Genomic DNA, 21128 nt, shown 5'->3' on the forward strand with positions numbered 1-21128 from the left:
TCCTATCTTAGGAGGAAAGCATCCAGTCTTTCACCATTAAATATGATATTAGCTGTGGGGTTTTCACAGGTGGATGCTGTTTGAGGAAGTTCCCTTCCATTCCTAGTTTGTTGAGTGTTTTTTTATCATGAAGGGGTGTGGGATTTTGTGAAATGCTTTTTCTGCATTGTCTTAGTCCGTTTGAGCTGCGGTAACAAATATCATAGGATAGTTTATAAACAATAGAAATTTATTTCTTATAGTTCTGGAGCCTTGAAGTCCAAGATCATGGTGCCAGCAGGTTTGGTGTGGTGGCTGCTGAGGGCTCTCCTCCTGGTTCATAGCAGGTGCATTCTCACTGTGTCCTAACATGGTAGAAGGTGGTTAGCAAGCTCTCTGGAGCCTCTTTTATAAAGGCACTAATTCCATTCATGAGGGCTTCACTCTCATGATCTAAGCACTTCCCAAAGGCCCCACTTCCTAATACCATCATCTTTAGAGGTTAGTATTTCAACATACAAAGTTTGGGTGGACACTTCACCTTCAGACCACAGCACTCATGTATCGAGATGGTCATGTGTTTTTTATTTTATTTTATTCTATTGATATGCTGTGTTACATTAATTGATCGTCAGATGTTAAGCCACCCTTGGCATTTGTGGGATAAACTCACTTGGTCATGGTGTACAATAGCCCTTTTTATATGTTGCTGAATTTACTTTGCTAGAATATTGTTGAGGATTTTTGTACCTATATTCACAAGAGATACTGGTCTGTGGTTTTCTTTTTGGTGACGTGTTCATCATCAGGATAATACTGGGCCTATAAAATGAATTGGGAAGTTTTCCTTCCTCTTCTGTTTTTTTGGGTTTGTGAAGAATTGGTATTAATTTATTGAACATTTGGTAGAATTCACCAGTGAAGCCATCTAGGCCTGAGGTTTTTTTCCTGGGAAGTTTTAAAATTACTGATTCAATCTCTTTTCTTGTTATAAATTTTTTTCAGGTTTTCTATTTTTTCCTAAGTCAGTTTTGCTAGTTTGTGGCTGTCTAGGAGTATGTGCATTTCATCTAAATTCTAATTTGTTGGCATACGGTTGTTCATAGCATTCATTTATAATACTTCTAATTTCTGTAGAGTTGTTAGTAATGTCCCCTTTTACATTCCTGATTTTGGTAACTTTAGTCTTCTCTCTTTTTTTTTCCTTCGTCAGTCTAGCTGAAATTTTGTCAATTTTGTTGATATTTTCCAAGAGCCAACTTTTGGTTTTGTTGATTTTTCTCTATTGATTTTCTATCCTTTTTTTCCACTCTAATTGTTATTCATCCATTGTTTTAAATCACACTGTCACTGTAATATATTATATTATTCTTCCTTCCTTCTCTCCTTTCAAATGAGGAGAGGCACAGGAGGCTCTGAACAGTTAGCCATGCAAAGTGTGCAGCTGTGTGGCTCCGACATACAGTTTTCCCTGTGGTCCAAAACAGAAGAATGTCAACAAAATATATTTGGCTTTCATTTTATACGTTGTATCTTAATGGTTGCCCAGGAGCTTAGTCCGAGATGTTAGTTTTGTTCTGGGGTATGAATTAAAGTAAGTAGAGTTTCCCCTTTTGTGTGGTAAATATTGTTAAGCGTCTCCTGTGTCGGGCAGTATGCTAACCCTAGCACTTTTCATGTAGTACACTGAACTTGTTGAGTAAGAAAACAGTATCTGGGGCTTCCCTGGTGGCGCAGTGGTTGAGAGTCCGCCTGCCGATGCCAGGGACACAGGTTCATGCCCCGGTCCGGGAAGATCCCACATGCCGCGGAGCAGCTAGGCCCGTGAGCCATGGCCACTGAGCCTGCGCGTCCGGAGCCTGTGCTCCGCAGCGGCAGAGGCCACAACAGTGAGAGGCCCGCGTACCGCAAAAAAAAAAAAAAAAAAGAAAGAAAACAGTATCTGTAAGAGACATGAAAGAAAATGATGAATTTGCTAATTCTTTCTTTCCTAGTAAACTTCAGCTTAGTTAATAGTTTAAAGCCATATTACTTTTTTTAAAGAACGATGATTTAATGCAAATTAGAGTCTACGGTGGCAGAAGCTAAGAAATAGGAGACTCGGATCCTGCCCTTTGGACGCTTTGGTGAGATAGACAGGCCGTCCCCTTGGGAAAAGTCAGGGAATCCCAGGAGGTGGTGTGGGCCCCGTTCCAGGATACTTGTTGGCATTTCAGCACCTGAGAGAACGCTGAGGCCTGGGGTTGGTCCAGGAGGACACATGTTCACTTAGCAGAATGTCTTCGACCACTTCTATTTTTCCTCAGTAGCAGTTCCTGTCTTCACTCCACAATAGCCACGATACAATTAGCAAAACAGGGAAGCTCAGTAGCTGCTTACCCACAGTCCGGCTTACCTTCCTTTCCTGTGGCTGATAGTGGCTTGTTCTGGATACCTCTGGAGGCTGCACAACAACTAGCATCTCAAATCAACATAAAGCACATTTTCTCAGCAGTATCATGGCACGTAAAAGTTTTTATATTCCAAAGGCCCCATGGCAGTTTCTTGTGTCCTTGGAAGAACATCCAGAGCCGTCTTTGGAAGGCAGCACCCAGTTGTTCAGACTGAGCTCTGGAGACCCAGCGCAGCTGCCAGGAGGAGGGCCAAAATAGGAATGAAGAGTCAAAGCCAAATGGACATTTATCTGCAAATATGTCCACACACATGCCTGGTGGATCATGCTGGTTGTCTGTGGAACCCGTTGGTGCTGCTACTTCAGGGCACTCAACACACAATAATGAGAGTGGTGTTTTGGTGGGAATCCGGCTAGAGAATGTAATTTTATTCTAACTCAAATTATCTTTTGTACTTTCGGTTGTTTTTTTTTTTTTTTTTTTTTTTTTTTGCGGTACGCGGGCCTCTCGCTGTTGTGGCCTCTCCCGTTGCGGAGCACAGGCTCCGGACACGCAGGCTCAGCGGCCATGGCTCACGGGCCCAGCCACGCCGCGGCATGTGGGATCTTCCCAGATCAGGGCACGAACCCGTGTCCCCTGTATCGGCAGGCGGACTCTCAACCACTGCGCCACCAGGGAAGCCCTGTACTTTCGGTTTTGATTAAAGTCCTGCACTTCCTGTTCTTGACTTGAATGCTGAGATGTGCTGGAGAAATCCCCCATGTTCCGCATCATAGGGTGGTTGCATTTCCATGAAAGCCCTTAGCCTTATTTAGACTTAATTTGAGTGCTGTTGTGTTCAATGCCATTCGTGCTTAAGGTTGTGTTCAGTGATCTGAGGCCTATAGCCAGTGTTTATGAGGCACTTAACTTTATAGAAAAAGGAACTTAGTAACTGTCATCTTTATGTATAGCTCCCAGAGTCATGTTTCAGTCTTGCACTTGCAAGCATTCATTTTCCCATATAGTGCTGTCATGATGTGCATATACTATTTTTAATTTTTTTTGAATTTTATTTTTTCATATAGCAGATTCTTATTATCTATTTTATACATATTAGTGTATATATGGCAGTCCCAATCTCCCAATTCATCCCACCACCACCACCACCATCCCCCTGCCATTTTCTCTCCTTGGTGTCCATACGTTTGTTCTCTACATCTGTGTCACTATTTCTGCCCTGCAAACTGGTTCATCTGTACCATTCTTCTAGGTTCCACATATATGCATTAATATACGATATTTGTTTTTCTCTTTCTGACTTACTTCACTCTGTATGACAGTCTCTAGATCCATCCATGTCTCTACAAATGACCCAGTTTCGTTCCTTTTTATGGCTGAGTAATATTCCATTGTATATATGTACCACATCTTCTTTATTCATTCTTTTGTCGATGGGCATTTAGGTTGCTGCCATGACCTGGTTATTGTAAATAGTGCTGCAGTGAACATTGGCGTGCATGTGTCTTTTTGAATTATGGTTTTCTCTGGGTATATGCCCAGTAGTGGGATTGCTGGGTCATATGGTAATTCTATTTTTAGTTTTTTAAGGAACCTCCATACTGTTCTCCATAGTGGCTATATCAATTTACATTTCCACCAACAGTGCAAGAGGGATCCCTTTTCTCCACACCCTCTCCAGCATTTGTTGTTTGTAGATTTTCTGATGATGCCCATTCTAACTGGTGTGAGGTGATACCTCATTGTAGTTTTGATTTGCATTTCTCTGATAGTGATGTTGAGCAGCTTTTCATGTGCTTCTTGGCCATCTGTATGTCTTCTTTGGAGAGATGTCTATTTTGGTCTTCTGCCCATTTTTTTCCCTAATTATTATTTACTTTATTTATTTATTTTTGGCTGCGTTGGGTCTTTGTTGCTGTGCACAGTCTTTCTCTAGTTGCAGTGAGCGGGGGCTACTCTTCGTTGCGGTGTGCAGGCTTCTCATTACGATGGCTTCTCTTGTTGCAGAGCATGGGCTCCGGGTGCCCAGGCTTCAGGAGTCATGGCTCACTGGCTCTGGAGCACAGGCTCAGTAGTTGTGGTACGTGGGCTTAGTTACTCCATGGCATATGGGATCTTCCTGGACCAGGGCTTGAACCCGTGTCCCCTGCATTGGCAGGCACATTCTTAACCACTGTGCCACCAAGGAAGCTTCCCTTGCCCATTTTTGATTGGGTTATTTTTTTTAATATTGAGCTGCATGAGCTGTTTATATATTTTGGAAATTAATCCTTTGTTGATTCATTGGCAAATATTTTCTCCCATTTTGAGAGTTGTCTTTTTGTCTTGTTTGTAGTTTCCTTTGCTTTGCAAAAGCTTTTAAATTTCTTTAGGTCCCATTTGTTTATTTTTGTTTTTATTTCCATTACTCTAGGAGGTGGATCAAAAAAAACCTTGCTGTAATTTATGTCAAAGAGTGTTCTTCCTATGTTTTCCTCTAAGAGTTTTATAGTGTCTGGTCTTACATTTAGGTCTCTAATCCATTTTGTGTATGGATTTTGTGTGTATTTTTGTGTATGGTGTTAGGGAGTGTTCTTATTTCATTCTTTTACATGTAGCTGTCTAGTTTTCCCAGCACCACTTACTGAAGAGACTGTCTTTTCTCCATTGTATATCCTTGTGTCCTTTGTCATAGATTAGTTGACCATAGGTGCGTGGGTTTATCTCGGCTTTCTATCCTGTTCCATTGATCTGTATTTCTGTTTTTGTGCCAGTACCATATTGTCTTGATTACTGTAGCTTTGTAGTATAGTCTGAGGTCAGGGAGTCTGATTCCTCCAGCTCCATTTTTTTCCATCAAGACTGCTTTGGCTATTCGGGGTCTTTTGTGTCTCCATACAAGTTTTAAGATTTTTTGTTCTAGCTCTGTAAAAAATGCCACTGGTAATTTGATAGGGATTGCATTGAATCTGTAGATTGCTTTGGGTAGTTTAGTCATTTTCACAATATTGATTCTTGAAATCCAAGAACATGGTATATCTCTCCATCTGTTTGTGTCATCTTTGATTTCTTTCATCAGTGTTTTATAGTTTTCTGAGTAAAGATTTTCTTATTTATTTATTTATTTATGGCCGTGTTGGGTCTTCATTGCTGTGCGTGGGCTTTCTTTAGTTGCGTCGAGCAGGGGCTACTCTTCGTTGTGGTGTGCAGGCTTCTCATTGTGGCGGCTTCTCTTGTTGCAGGGCATGGGCTCTAGGCGTGCGGGCTTCAGTAGTTGTGGCACGCGGGCTCAGTAGTTGTGGCACGCAGGCTCTAGAGTGCAGGCTCAGTAGTTGTGGTGTACGGGCTTAGTTGCTCTGCAGCATGTGGGATCTTCCCGGACCAGGGTTTGAACCCGTGTCCCCTGCATTGGCAGGTGGATTCTTAATCACTGTGCCACCAGGGAAGCCCTGAGTACAGGTCTTTTACCTCCTTAGGTAGGTTTATTCCTAGGTTTTTTTTTTTTGTTTTTTTTTTTTTGCGGTACGCGGGCCTCTCACTGTTGTGGCATCTCCTGTTGTGGAGCACAGGCTCTGGACGTGCAGGCTCAGCGGCCATGGCTCATGGGCCCAGCCACTCCGCGGCATGTGGGATCTTCCCGGACCGGGGCACGAACCCGTGTCCCCTGCATCAGCAGGCGGACTCTGAACCACTGCACCACCAGGGAAGCCCTATTCCTAGGTATTTTATTCTTTTTATTGCAATGGTGAATGGGATTGTTTCCTTAATTTCTCTTTCTGACCTTTCATTGTTAGTATATAGGAATGAAAGAGATTTCTGTGCATTAATTTTGTATCCTGCAACTTTACCAAATTCATTGATTAGCCTAGTAGTTTTCTGGTTGCATCTTTATAATTCTCTATGTATAGTATCATGTCATCTGCAAACAGTGACAGTTTTACTTCTTCTTTTCCAATTTGTATTCCTTTTATTTCTTTTTCTTCTCTGATTGCCATGGCTAGGACTTCCCAAACTATGTTGAATAATAGTGGTGAGAGTGGACATCCTTGTCTTGTTCCTGATCTTAGAGGAAATGCTTTCAGTTTTTCACCATTGAAAATGATGTTTGCTGTGGGTTTGTCGTATATGGCCTTTATTATGTTGAGGTAGGTTCCCTCTATGCCCACTTTCTGGAGAGTTTTTATCATAAATCGGTGTTGAGTTTTGTCAAAAGCTTTTTCTGCATCTATTGAGATGATCATATGGTTTTTCTTCTTCACTTTGTTAATATGGTGTGTCACATTGATTGATTTGCATATATTGAAGAATCCTTGTATCCCTGGGATAAATCCCACTTGATCATGGTGTATGATCCTTTTAATGTGTTGTTGGATTTTGTTTGCTAGTATTTTGTTGAGGATTTTTGCATCTACATTCATCAGTGATATTGGTCTGTAATTTTCTTTTTTTGTAGTATCTTTGGTTTTGGTATCAGGGTGATGGTGGCCTCATAGAATGAGTTTGGGAGTGTTCCTTCCTCTGCAGTTTTTTGGAAGAGTTTGAGAAGGATGGGTGTTACCTCTTCTCTAAATGTTTGATAGAATTCACCTGGGAAGCCAACTGGTCCTGGACTTTTGTTTGTTGGAAGATTTTTAATCACAGTTTCAATTTCATTCCTTGTGATTGGTCTGTTCATATTTTCTGTTTCTTCCTGTTTCAGTCTTGGAAGTTTATACCTTTCTAAGAATTTGTCCATTTCTTCCAGGTTGTCCATTTTATTGGCATAGAGTTGCTTGTAGTAGTCCCTTATGATGCTTTGTATTTCTGCAGTGTCTGTTGTAACTTCTCCTTTTTCATTTCTTACTTTATTGATACGAGTTCTCTCCCTCTTTTTCTTGATGAGTCTGGCTAAAGGTTTATCAGTTTTGTTTATCTTCTCAAAGAACCAGCTTTTAGTTTTATTGATATTTGCTGTTGTTTTCTTTGTTTGTATTTCATTTATTTCTGCTGTGATCTTTATGATTTCTTTCCTTCTGCTAACTTTGGGTTTTGTTTGTTCTTCTTTCTCTAATTCCTTTAGGTGTAAGTTTTAGATTGTTTATTTGAGATTTTCTTGTTTCTTCAGGTAGGCTTGTATTGCTATAAACCTTCCCACTTAGAACTGCTTTTGTTGCATCCCACAGGTTTGGATCATGGTGTTTTGTTGTAATTTGTCTCTAGGTATTTTTTTATTTCCTCTTTGATTTCTTCAGTGATCTCTTGGTTATTTAGTAACGTATTGTTTAGCCTCCATGTGTTTGTGTTTTTACATTTTTTTCCCTGTGATGTATTTTAATCTCATAGCATTGTGGTCGGAAAAGATGCTTGATATGCTTTCAATTTTCTTAAATTTACCGAGGCTTGATTTGTGACCCGAAATGTGATCAATCCTGGAGAATGTTCTGTGCGCACTTGAGAAGAAAGTGTAATTTGTTGTTTTTGGGTGGAATTTCCTATAAATATCAATTAATTCTATCTGGTCTGTTGTGTCATTTAAAGCTTGTGTTTCTTTATTAATTTTCTGTCTGTATGATCTGTCCATTGTGTAAGTGAGGTGTTAAGTTCCCCACTATTATTGTGTTACTGTCAATTTCCTCTTTTATAGCTGTTAGTTGCCTTATGTATTGAGGTGCTCCTGTGTTGGGTGCATATATATGTATAATTGTTATATCTTCTTGGATTGATCCCTGATCATTATGTAGTGTCCTTCCTTGTCTCTTGTAACATTCTTTAAAGTCTATTTTATCTGATACGAGTATTGCTACTCCAGCTTTCTTTTGATTTCCATTTGCATGGAATATGTTTTTCCATCCTCTCACTTTCAGTCTGTATGTGTCCCTAGGTCTGAAGTGGGTCTCTTGTAGACAGCATATATGTGGGTCTTGTTTTTGTATCCATTCAGTAAGCCTGTGTCTTTTGGTTGGAGCATTTTAATCCATTCACGTTTAAGGTAATTATCAATATGTATATTCCTATTACCATTTTCTTAATTGTTTTGGGTTTGTTTTTGTAGGTCCTTTTCCTTTCTTGTGTTTCCCACTTAGAGAAGTTCCTTTAGCGTTTGCTGTAGAGCTGGTTTGGTGGTGCTGAATTCTCTTAGCTTTTGCTTGTCTGTAAGGCTTTTGATTTCTCTGTTGAATCTGAATGAGATCCTTGCCGGCTAGAGTAATCTTGGTTGTAGTGTCTTCCCTTTCATCACTTCAAATATATCATGCCACTCCCTTCTGACTTGTAGCGTTTCTGCTGAGAAATCAGCTGTTAACCTTATGGGAGTTCCCTTGTATGTTATTTGTCATTTTTCCCTTGTTGCTTTCAATAATTTTCTTTGTCTTTAATTTTTGTCAGTTTGATTACTATGTGTCTCAGCATGTCTCTCCTTGGGTTTATCCTGTATGGGACTCTGCGCTTCCTGGACTTGGGTGGCTATTTCCTCTCCCATGTTAGGGAAGTTTTCGACTATAATCTCTTCAAATATTTTCTCGGGTCCTTTCTCTCTCACTTCTCCTCCTGGGACCCCTATAATGCGAATGTTGTTGCGTTTAATGTTATCACAGAGGTCTCTTAGGCTGTCTTCATTTCTTTTCAATCTTTTTTCTCCATTCTGTTCTGCAGCAGTGAATTCCACCATTCTGTCTTCCAGGTCACTTATCCGTTCTTCTGCCTCATTTATTCTGCTATTGATTCCTTCTGGTGTATTTTTCATTTCAGTTATTGGATTGTTCATCTCTGTTTGTTTGTTCTTTAGTGTTTGTTCTTTAATTCTTCTAGGTCTTTGTTAAACATTTCTTGCATCTTCTCGATCTTTGCCTCCATTCTTTTTCCAAGGTCCTGGATCATCTTCACTATCATTATTCTGAGTTCTTTCTCTGGAAGGTTGCCTATCTCCACTTCATTTAGTTGTTTTTCTGGGGTTTTATCTTGTTCCTTCATCTGGTACAAAGTCCTCTGCCTTTTCATTTTGTCTGTCTTTCTGTGAATGTGGTTTTCCTTCCACAGGCTGCAGAATTGTAGTTCTTCTTGCTTCTGCTGTCTGCCCTCTGGTGGATGAGGCTATCTAAGAGGCTTGTACAAGGTTCCTGATCAGAGGGACTGGTGGTGGGTGGAGCTGGGTGTTGCCCTGGTGGGCAGAGCTCAGTAAAACTTTAATCTGCTTGTCTGCTGATGGGTGGGGCTGAGTTCCCTCATGTTGGTTGTTTGGCCTGAGGCAACCCAGCACTGGAGCCTACTGGGCTCTTTGCTGGGGCTAGTGGTGGACTCTGGGAGGGCTCACGCCAAGGAGTACTTCCCAGAACTTTTGCTGCCAGTGTCCTTGTCCCCATGGTGAGCCACAGCCACCTCTGTCCCGCCTTTGCAGGAGACCCTCCAACACTAGCAGGTAGGTCTGATTTAGTCTCCTATGGGGTCAGTGCTCCTTCCCCTGGGTCCCACTGCTCACACTACTTTGTATGTGCCCTCCAAGAGTGGAGTCTCTGTTTCCTGCAGTCCTGTTGAAGTCCTGCAGTCAAATCCTGCTAGCCTTCAAAGTCTGATTCTCTAGGAATTCCTCCTCCAGTTGCCAGACCCCCAGATTGGGAAGCCTGACATGGGACTCAGAACCTTCACTCCAGTGGGTGGACTTCTGTGGTATAAGTGTTCTCCAAGTTTTGCGTTACCCACCCAGTGGTTATGGGATTTGATTTTATCGTGATTGTGCCCCTCCTACCATCTCATTGTGGCTTCTCCTTTGTCTCTGGATGTGGGGTTTCTTTTTTGGTGAGTTCCAGTGTCCTCCTGTCGATGATTGTTCAGCAGTTAGTTGTGATTCCGGTGCTCTCGCAAGAGGGAGTGAGCACACATCCTTCTACTCTGCTATCTTGAACCAGTCCTCCTCTTTTTTAATATTATTTGCACACTAGTAAAAATCTCTAATACGAGTCCAAAATCAATTATTCAATGGTATATCTTACATTAGAATCACAGGCTAATTTGTCATATTCTCTAATACATTATCCAAATCTTACAAACATTGAAAATGCCATATTACACAGAATACTACTAAAGTTAACACAAAAATGAATACTGTGGATTTGGTGTATTTCATCTTTCTCATATTTAATTCTGAACTGTCTTAGGATTAAATGACATTTACCATCCACAGCACATTGAGGGTACTGTCTCAAGCCTCCTGGGCTTACTTTTGCAGGAGAATGGGGAGTCCTGTCTCAGTAGCCCAGATGCTTTTTGGCCCAGATGTGTCAGAGAGATTCTACTGCCACCACTGTGAACACACCAAATCCCTTCTGTGTGACGCTATGTCAACAGGGTTCTCCCAGACCCTCCTATTTTATTTATTTATTTATTTGTTTGTTTGTTTGTTTTTTTTGCGGTATGCGGGCCTCTCACTGCTGTGGTCTCTCCCGTTGCCTCTCCCGTTGCGGAGCACAGGCTCCGGGCGCGCAGGCCCAGTGGCCATGGCTCACGGGCCCAGCCGCTCTGCGGCATGTGGGATCTTCCCGGACCGGCGCACGAACCCATATCCCCTGCATCGGCAGGCGGACTGTCAACCACTGCTCCACCAGGGAAGCCCCGACCCTCCTATTTTAAATTTTTATACTGAATATTATCTCTCAAACTCCTTTCCACGTTTTTATGTAATATATCCAATTATATAAATGCCAGTGTTTACTTTACAGAATGTGGAGGCTCTGGATCCGCGAGGTCGAACCTTATTGCATCTTGCTGTTTCTTTGGGACATTTGGAATCTGCTAGAGTCTTGCTCCGACATAAAGCAGACGTTACAAAAGAAAATCGCGAGGGATGGACAGGCAAGTATACTTGTAAAATAATTTAAAGCCTTTCATTTTGTTTTCTCTTTCTGAACAAAGGCCAGTTTCAATCCTTATTGTCCCAAGTCATCTTTATCTTAAGACTCTTTCTCTCTTGGAACCTGGGGCTGGGCGAGAAGATGAGAGCCTCGGATGCTGCTGGCTTGTCTGCAGCACAGTGGTCCGAATTATGTCCTGGGCCAAGAGCCCTGGGTAGAGGGTGACTCCTTATCCAGAAAGTGGCTCTATGTGCATCGGACATGAGTGTAGAGGCCGGATTTCCCCTGAGGAATGTGGTGGTAACTCTAGCGAGTCCATGAGGATAGACAAAATCAAAAAAATTATAGCTGAAAGTAGTAGTATTTTCCAGTGAAATCCTGGCACTTCACTTGTTTTGCACACTCTCATACTCTCAAAATTACTCTCAGAGTAATTTTGAGTTGACTGAGCAAGGATATACACAACACAAACCCTACCTGCCCATCTCCACAGTTATGTGATCACACAGTGAAAGCCAGCTCTGAAGACACTGTCAGTATTTCAGAGCCAGTGGTAAGAAAGCGGGGAAAGGGAACGATGGTAGGGTTTGCTCAAGAGGCTAAGAGTGCTATGTTCTCTTCTCTTCTCAGTCAGGTAAGGGCTAGAAGTAAGTAGTCATGGTCATAACGATCAGGGGGGGCTGCAGCCTGGGTCCCACTTTGAAGAGAATATTGGCCTTTGATCCAGTTAGATACTTTTCATAGTGGCTTTGGAATTTGTCAGAAAGTGTGAGAATACAGGGGGGTCAAATTTCACTTTTGTGCCTTCCAGTTTTGCACGAGGCTGTGAGCACTGGTGATCCCGAGATGGTGTACACAGTCCTTCAGCATCGGGACTTCCACAACACATCCATGGCCCTCGAGGGAGTTCCCGAGCTGCTCCAGAAAATTCTCGAGGTAGCCATAAAAATTGACAGTGCCATCATTGGAGTTAAATGCTGACACAGCAGCTGCAGACACAGTTTGACATCCTTGTGCGCCTTCCTAAAGAGTTTTATGAGTCATGAATACGATGTATTGAATACCAAATGCATTATTCCTTGCTTTTCCAACTTGTTAAATGTATGAAGTCTTTCACAAATTACGTTTCCGGGTCATTAAGACTTACTCTTTTAAGTGTTACTTAAAAATTAGAACTAAAGACAAATGGACATCAAGCAATTAATTTGTCTAGCTGCCTGTTTTCTTACAAGTAGCATCCCGAGCTCAGGTCATCTTGGGGAAATTGTAATGAACATTGTGACTTTATGGGGATTTTCAGGGCCTGCTGAGGCTCAGAAGTCTGTGTGCAGCTCTTCTTGACACCCCTGTCACTTTTAGCCATTTGTATTTTGTGACTTCTAATCCATTCCCTTAATTTATTTATAGTTATTGGCTTTGGGGCAGTTTCTCTCTCTTGTGAATGATGTATGGGCTCTGTGACAGAGAATTTTCTTAAAAGACTTTACTTCTAGGTTCTTGGATTGTTTTGGATGGTGGTTACCATTCTTCAGATAACCTTTGTCACTTGCAATAACTGTCTTATTGGTTAACTATATGCAATATTCCCGAGGCAGCAGGAGACGAGAAAGTACCAGCGGTTCAATTTTCATGTTGTTTATTCTCAGTTTAAACACAGAAGTGAGCTCCCCAAGTATTTCCAAAGATATTTGCTAGATAAATCGGCTTTCCACATTTCTTGAGAAAAATTAACAATTCTGTTGAGAAAAGGAATAACTTTGCTGTGAGACAATCACTGCTTGTTATCTGAGCACTCCTCTTAAAAATTGCTGTGACACAAGCTAAATCCTGCCTAAGACATTCATTTTACACATACTACAAAAAAAACCGTCCATGAAGTATGAAATTGTTGTATCCATTGTTTTTAAAATAGATGTGTGTTTGAGTGCATAAAGATCACATAGATTTGTTTTCTTATCTAACTCACTGTAGGAGGAACTAAAAACATCATTTGTCCATTTGACAAAGCAGAAAATGACTTATTTAACATGGAGTCACCCACACTTAAAAAATTCAGTATAAAAGACTTTCTGTTTTTTACCCGTATTGATCCATAGCAGTGAACTGCACTGAGTGGTATTCTCTGCTGGAGGTTATAGACAGCCCACAAATAACATGGTGCTTGGTGGCACCAGAGGCCATGCATGACGGCTTGTCTTTCAACAGTGTCTCCTTGTTACGTGTCCACATTTCTTATCCATTGCCCCTCGGAGTGTCTTCACCCATCATTGGAATCTGGTTTTTCTTGAGCAGAAAAACACCTGGAATTTCTGGCATTTTTCTTCCTTCATGCTAACTGTTGGATTTCTTAAGTAGCTCTCCAAGAACCTTCTGTAGGAATTCATGGTAGGTCAGAAAATCATCCTAAACAGGCCTGCTGTGGTGGTGTGAAACCTCAAAAAGCCAAATCCTAAAACTTTAAGAGGAAAGTGGGGCAAAAGTCTTCTGGAGGGAAAACTCAACTTTCTGGGGGCAGTGATGTCTTGCAGCCTCTTGGTTTCAGAGTGGTCCGATAAACACCAAGCACTTCCCAGCACACAAAGCCTTTCACAGTCAAGTTCCCCGTAGAACAGATGGGGTCCGTGCTCCCTCTTCTCTGCTTAGACCAGCCTGTGACCCATATCGTGTGGTGGTGCTTGAGCCCATCCTCCTGGCTCATGGGCCATTACTGTTAGGAACACGGTTGAGCCCCTAAATCAACTTTGACTTTATCTCCCTCCAACCTTGTCACTTGCAGTTAACTTTATTAACTGTCTAGACATATTTTATATTAAGATAAAATAACAGCCTGAACATAAAATAAGGATTTAGTGTGATGGGTTTGCGATTTATGTTTCTTCTTCTCTGTTCTTTCTCGCTCTCCCTTTTAAACACCCCTAGTAAACCTTACTGTGTTTGTGTTTAGTTAATGGTACCAAGGGTAATTTATTTCATTTTTTATTTTATTTTTTAAAAATTAATTTTAATTGGAGTATAGTTGATTTACAATGTTGTGTTAGTTTCCGCTGTAAGGGGTAATTTATTTTAAACCTTTGTCCTTCAGGCTCCAGATTTCTACGTGCAGATGAAGTGGGAATTCACCAGCTGGGGTGAGTGGCTGTGGGCTTGAAATTTATTTAGCTTGAATATAGGCTTATATAACTTTTTATAAAAGTTATATGTATTTTTTTTAATCTAGAAAATGAATAGATGAGAGTAAGGGAAGACAGTCACCCACAGTCCCACATAAACACAACTGTTGTTGATGCTTTAGGTGTGTTCCTTCCAAACTTTTACCACGTGCATAAGACTTTTTCTCCCAAGCATTCATCAGTACAATATATAGACAATTTTGTCTCTTCCTTTTATCAGTTATCGCTGACATTTATCTATATTATTTGTTTTTTTTTTTGTTTTTTTTTTTTGTGGTACGCGGGCCTCTCACTGCTGCGGCCTCTCCCGCTGCAGAGCACAGGCTCCGGACGCGCAGGCTCAGCGGCCATGGCCCACGGGCCCAGCCGCCCCATGGCATGTGGGATCCTCCCAGACCGGGGCACGAACCCGTGTCCCCTGCATCGGCAGGCAGACCCTCAACCACTGCGCCACCGGGGAAGCCCTATATTATTCGTTTTTTAATATCTCACTTTAAATGGCTAAAATCTTAGTAAGGTTTATCATAAATCAGTTACTCATCTCCTTGTGGAGTTCAACGCGATCCTTTTAAACTTGTTTCTCTTTTCTTTTTTTAAAAAATTAATTATTTATTTATTTTTGGCTGTGTTGGGTCTTCGTTGCTGCGCACGGGCTTTCTCTAGTTGCGGCGAGTGGGGGCTGCTCTTCGTTGTGGTGCACGGGCTTCTCATTGCGGTGGCTTTTCTTGTTGTGGAGCATGGACTCTAGGCACGCGGGCTTCAGTAGTTGTGGCTCGTGGGCTCTAGAGCACAGGCTCAGTAGTTGTGGTGCACAGGCTTAGTTGCTCTGTAGCATGTGGGATCGTCCCGGACCAGGGCTCGAACCCGTGTCCCCTGCACTGGCAGGTGGATTCTTAACCAATGCGCCACCAGGGAAGTCCTAAACTTGTTTTTCTAAGGAAGAAGATGAGATGAATATTGGAATAGCTTGTTTTTAACAAAATGGATGTATTTCTCCAAAATCTTATGTAAGGCAAATTGACTGACAGTAATTTTCCTAGATGTTCTACTTCTGTTTCTTGTAGATCAGTTAATGACAGTTTCTAACTCCCAGATTTTCAGCTGTTTTCACTTCCAGACTTCCCTTTCAGGCAAGAAGTCATATTTATAATAAAACATTTAAATGAAGTAAAAAGTATGTGAAAGAACAGAACTTCAGCTTCTTCTGTGAAACTGAGTTCTTTTTAATGCAAATAACCACTCTGATCTCAGTTTTTGTTAAAAAAGTAGCATATTTTAGACATTTGATATCTTGAATGGTGGGCCTGACAGTATAGGGGGGCCTCAGCCAGATGGCGAGTGTAGCATATGTGGATAAGGACAGCCAGATGGATGCACTCTAGCCCTGATGGTAGTCAGTGAGAGGGGTTCATTCGGGATTGAGAATACTCTTGGGAAATTGATTTAGCGTTTTCTCTGGACAAGACATAGATCTGCAGTTTTATAAACAGCTGTAGAACAGAAAGTCCATTTTTATATTTTAAGAATGACTCCTTGTATTGTAAGTGTGGGAGTCAAGCCCAGTTCTGTATGACCGACGCCATCTTGCCACTCCTGTCCTTTCATTAAAGTCAGAATCCTGATTTCTGGGGCCTGGCTGTTCTGCTTGGCCCTCGGGCTTTTCTCAGTAGTACACTTCTCTTCTCCAGTGCCCTTGGTTTCCAGAATATGCCCGAATGATGTCTGTCGCATTTGGAAAAGTGGTGCCAAACTGCGTGTGGATATCACATTGCTGGGATTTGAGAACATGAGCTGGATAAGAGGGAGGCGGAGTTTTATCTTTAAGGGAGAAGGTGAGTGGTTCTGTTTTAGTAATCACTGCTCTTCCTAAGTTCTGAGTGATTTTTTAACCATCAAAATGTATTCACACTTATGTGCCTTTTCCGTGCCTGTCTCTGGGGCATGTTTTGTTGTTGTTGCCGTTATTCTTATTAGTTATTCAACTCTCAATTCCTGTATCTTATTTCTTATCTGGATAGTTCTCTTGCACATACCATTTACCACCCAGCACTGTTACCCTCTTGACGTATGATGTTCCTAAACCTCTGAGTGCAAGACTCTGTCTTGTGTCTCTTTATATTGCCTCCATAATCAGGCATGGTCCCCTAATGGAGGGTGAGAAATGGTGTGGCTAACCCAGTATTGTGCATAAATAATTTATATTAATTAGGTAATCATATACTTAAAGAAGTAGTACACAGATGAAATGTGTTGCTAACAAAAAATACAAGTTATTTAAAAAGTCTGCATCTTTGGGGAAGATGGCCCAGAGCCTCCTCTGAGTTATGGAAAGTTGGCCAGATCATTCCTGGGCAAATAGGTAATCGATAATCAATAGTCTTTAGGTTTTATCAGATAGCACCAGGGGGTGGGGGGGGATGGGGTGTGTTTGAAAGATGATGCAGTTTAACATACAGAGCTTCTTGGGTTTTGCATCTTACTTACGCTGTGCTTAGTTATGCCCTTCTTTCCGTGAGCAGACAACTGGGCAGAGTTAATGGAAGTCAACCACGATGACAAAGTGGTCACCACTGAACACTTTGACCTTTCCCAGGAAATGGAGCGCCTCACTCTGGACTTGATGAAGCCAAAAGGCAGGGAGGTTGAGAGGCGGCTCACAAGCCCAGTCATTAACACCAGCCTTGATACTAAAAACATTGCTTTTGAAAGGTATGGATTTAGGTTCTGCATTTTCACGTCTAATCCCTTTACTGCTATCTTTAGTGCCACGTATATATTAATTGGAAAGTATGGGTGGATTGGGATTTTTCTAATATGGTGTAAGAAACACTAGTGGGTTTTAAAGTTGATCTCTGCTCTAACCAAACAAACCACAGCTGACATCCTCCACCATGTATCATTTTTATGGCACATTGGTTAAGTCTTGGAGAAATGTCTTCATGTTCTTTTATGGGCCCTTTTCTGATGGATTTTACTTGAATTTTATTTCTGTGTTTGGCAATCCACAAGACTCCCTAGTCCCAAATCATGGAGCTTTGAGTTTCCGAGGTAGAATGGGTCCAGTACTGAGTGTGGTTATACTGATATTAGTCAGTCAAATACACACTTATCATACAATTCAATGTGGTTCTCCCCCTCATCCACCTCCTGCTTCCCCATGAGGCCTAATAGTTTAGAGCAAGAGTCTGGAGGGGTTTCAGTTTTATTCCAGACTTTATCTGGAGAAACCTCTGGGGAGGTCTGTGCCTCGGTTAACCCAGGTGAGAACACCATTTCTGGGCCTCTGCCTGTGGGCAGAGCCGAGGCGGGGAGGGCCTTTGTAAGGGGGTGGAGGCTGTCATAGCTGTTGGCCTGAGTGCTTCTACCGTAGAACACACCGAACTGAGGGATTCTGTAAGAGCCCTGAGTGTTTGCCTAGGATGTCACATCCAGCTCTCTGTAAACCAAAGCAGCGGACGTAGCCTGAGCTGACATGGACACTATTCTTCTGGATTTAGGCTTTCTTTTCTCTTAATGAATATACTGACTGTTCTATCTTTTCTTTTTCTTCTTTGTTTCCAGTATAAAATTTATTAATAAAACTGAGAGTCTTCGGTTTAATCAAACATAAGGTTTAAGTGCCCCTTTCCCCTAATTTAGATCAAGCTGTGGAATTAGGGTATTTGTTGGTAGCAGAAGAGAAAATGCCAGGTATGCTGCTGCTTTGGGAGTGACACCCCCTGAGGCAGGGTCAGTCCCCTGTCGCCAGCCTCCTCGAGCCGGCCTCACCAGGTGACAGCCGCTGTCTTCCAGGGACAGCAAGGTTTAGGGACTGACCGTGGCTCTACCTGGAAGGGTCTCGGGAAAACATCTCCAGGCTTCAGCATTTGCCTCTGCAGGCCGGGAGGGCACGCCAGCCTAGGGCTCTGCTCATAAAGCTGGAAGACGGGGGAGCCGAGGGCTGGAGGAACCTGGCACCCTCGGCAGGGCTGCTAACTGTGCAGCTCTGAGCAAGCGGCCTCATCTTCAGGTTCCTGTTTTCCTCAGCTGAAAAGAAAAAAGGCAATCTCGAGATGAAATCTCAGATGTCATGAGAGGAGCCACCGTTCCCCCTAGTTTAGCAGCAGAGTTGTAGCGTCATTGTTTGCTCTGAAGTGTAATTTACAGAGAATTGTGATGGTTACTGGCTGTTACCCAGCGGAGGGTAGACAGCCCCCCTTCCATTTGTACTGAGTTACATTTTGTATTCCTGTGGTCCCGGGGTTTTCAGATGGTTCAGGCTAACCCTCATTTTGCAAGCATCAGAGAGTTGCTGAGAGAGAATTTCTAGAAGGCACCTGCTGGTTTCGGTGGTGCTTGGAATGAAATAGGTGCTCAGTGAGCTTCTCGTGGTTCAAGCAAGGGCTTGGGCCCCTCTTGAGGGTGAGGTTTGCTGCTAGAAAAAGTGTGCTTGCCTGGTTCTTACCCGAGGTGTGAGCTAGTGTCCAGCTGATTAAATTTGGAAGATGTGGGCCTGTTACGACAGTCTTCTTCACCCCTTTCTTTCTCCTAATCTTACTCTGAGCTTGATGTTTGCAAAGTAATACTTTTGTCCGAGTGAATTTTGAGCCTGCGGATATATACCCTCTGGTTGCAGTTTGGATTTGTCTCTCCTCTGAAAGGTTCTGCTCTGCCCACCTTAAACAGAGCATTCCCTGCCACCCTCAGAGCCTTTCTCCACATTGTGTGGCAGCCTCCGAGTCCCAGCATGTGCTAAGTGGCCTTTGGCATGGTGGTCTCAGTGGAGACGGGCAGAGGTGAAAATGGCAAAAGAGGAAGCTGGGTTTTCTCCTATCATTATCAGATGCCTCTGCATGTACAGTTAATCAAGGAGCCAAGGATTTATTAGAATCTTGGTTTTAAAATAGGATGTAGATGTTGAGTTTAATAACTAAGCTGTCAGAGAGTGGATGTGGGGAAGGAAATGGAGCAGCCAGGATTGCAGGTAGAGCAGATGTGGCTGAGTGAGGAGTGTGGCAGTTCCCAGGGAGAAAGTGCGGCTCTGATTTCTCAGCATCCACGAAGGACGAAGTGGAGCAGACCTAGTCATCCTTCAGTCCGAGTGCCAGAAAGCGATGATTTCCTGTGCCAAGATACCAAGTTCTTAGTGAAAGACAGGAACTGAGGATTGAACTGTTCACCCAAAGGAATATCTTGATTTTCATTGATCGCCGACTAAAAGGGGACTAAGGTTCATTAATGAGGCAGGTGCGGTCCCTAAATTTGTTTCTGGAATGTAAATTGGAGATAGCTAGCATGTGGTATCATCCTTTTAGGCGTCCTCTCTTTCCCTCCATCGGTCACATTGTGCTAACTGTGGATAACGAATAGTAAAGTAAGCTCTGGTCCCTCCTTTCTCTGATGGACTGTAATGCACACATAAAACTCCGCATACCCTGTCTGGACTAATTGCATTTACCAAATCTCATTAGAAGAAAAGCAAACTGTTTGGAAACACAACATGTAGATAACCGCCTCCCGGCCACCGTTCTGGAGCTTCCTGCGCAGTGTCCTGCTTCACCCCGGGGTTGGAGCAGGAGGCAGGCAGTTGCCCGACACAGGCCCAAGTGCAACAGTCACAGCGGAGCTGGGATGTGACGTCCTAGACAAAGGGGCAGTCTGGGCAGGGCTCCCCCGGGAGTGGGAGCATTTCCCAGGGTGAGCTGCTTTGAAAAAGAATCAGAGCCTCTTGGCCGCATTTGGCTCCTAAATGCATTTTTTTTCCAGGAGTATATTGAGTTGAGTAACTGGGTGTTCGGGCACTTTACCAATGCTACAGCTGCTGCTGAAGTGCTGGGCTGCTTTAAAAGCAGTTCCACAGAGCTGGACTCAATGGCTGGGCTGAAAAACTGCTTTTGATATTCTTTTCCCCCGCTGCACCAAACCTGATAACGCGCGCGAACTCCCAAGCCTTTCCGCAGGCACTAATGGCTTCTGCAAGCAGCTCTCCACAGTGATGAGTTCCTGCCTCACCCATGTCCTCCCAGGAGCAGGATGGTCTGTGCCTCACTGTTCTAAGAATTCCTGGATTGAGATACTGCTGCTTATGGGGATAGAGCCACTGACTCTATCGGTGCCCACGGCTGGGATGACTCAGATGAATGCTCTGGCCCAGAGTGGCGAGCCCTTGGACGCTGGTCATCTGCACTCACTTCTTGGGGACAGCTGTCCAATAAATGTCACCACCTTTGTTGCCTCTGCCGGCAGCTTTCGTAAAGAAGCCAAGAATGGAGGCTTTCTCTTGCCGGGGGTGAGGCAAATTGATTAATAACTGTGGGAGGGGGTGGGGGATGCTTGAGCCATCTGTCGTTAATAACATCCTTCTGTGGACAGTAGGACCCTAATTTCCAAGTGTCCTTCACTAACTTAAGCTGGGGGAAGAAACCTATAAAGGCTGCAGGGATAAATCTGAATGGCATATTGTACATGTGGAAATTTGTGGTGTTCACTTTTTATCAGAACTAAATCCGGATTCTGGGGCTGGAGGACAGATAAAGCAGAAGTTGTTAATGGTTACGAAGCAAAGGTAAAAGGAAACTCTTAAAATAAGATTTAACATAGCTATTTAGCTTCTATGCAAATGAGGAGTCTGTTCAGATTTTGTCATGCATCTGTGCCATGGAGGTGCTCTGGGGAATAAGTTCTGTCTAATGTGTCTCCTCCTTGGATTTATCTTATTTGACTTTCAGAAAATGGAATAGCATGTCCCAAGGAGGTCTCTAGTTATGGCAAAGAGAAACTATGTTGTAGAGAAATGAGTCCAGGTA

The 21128-nt window shown here is 42.8% G+C and overlaps 1 protein-coding gene across 1 annotated transcript in view; it reads left to right on the forward strand.

The window, feature by feature from the left end:
- Positions 1 to 21128, forward strand: part of ANKRD13A (ankyrin repeat domain 13A) — a 40110-nt gene that overhangs the window by 7689 nt on the left and 11293 nt on the right. Inside the window, exons 2-7 of the mRNA XM_032602626.1 lie at positions 11042 to 11174; positions 11985 to 12109; positions 14256 to 14301; positions 16032 to 16175; positions 16863 to 17052; positions 20821 to 20887. Coding sequence (XP_032458517.1) covers positions 11042 to 11174; positions 11985 to 12109; positions 14256 to 14301; positions 16032 to 16175; positions 16863 to 17052; positions 20821 to 20887 — 705 coding nt within the window. The remainder of the gene's footprint in view (positions 1 to 11041; positions 11175 to 11984; positions 12110 to 14255; positions 14302 to 16031; positions 16176 to 16862; positions 17053 to 20820; positions 20888 to 21128) is intronic.

Source organism: Phocoena sinus, chromosome 14 (genome assembly GCF_008692025.1).
Source record: "Phocoena sinus isolate mPhoSin1 chromosome 14, mPhoSin1.pri, whole genome shotgun sequence".
Lineage (NCBI taxonomy): Eukaryota > Metazoa > Chordata > Mammalia > Artiodactyla > Phocoenidae > Phocoena > Phocoena sinus.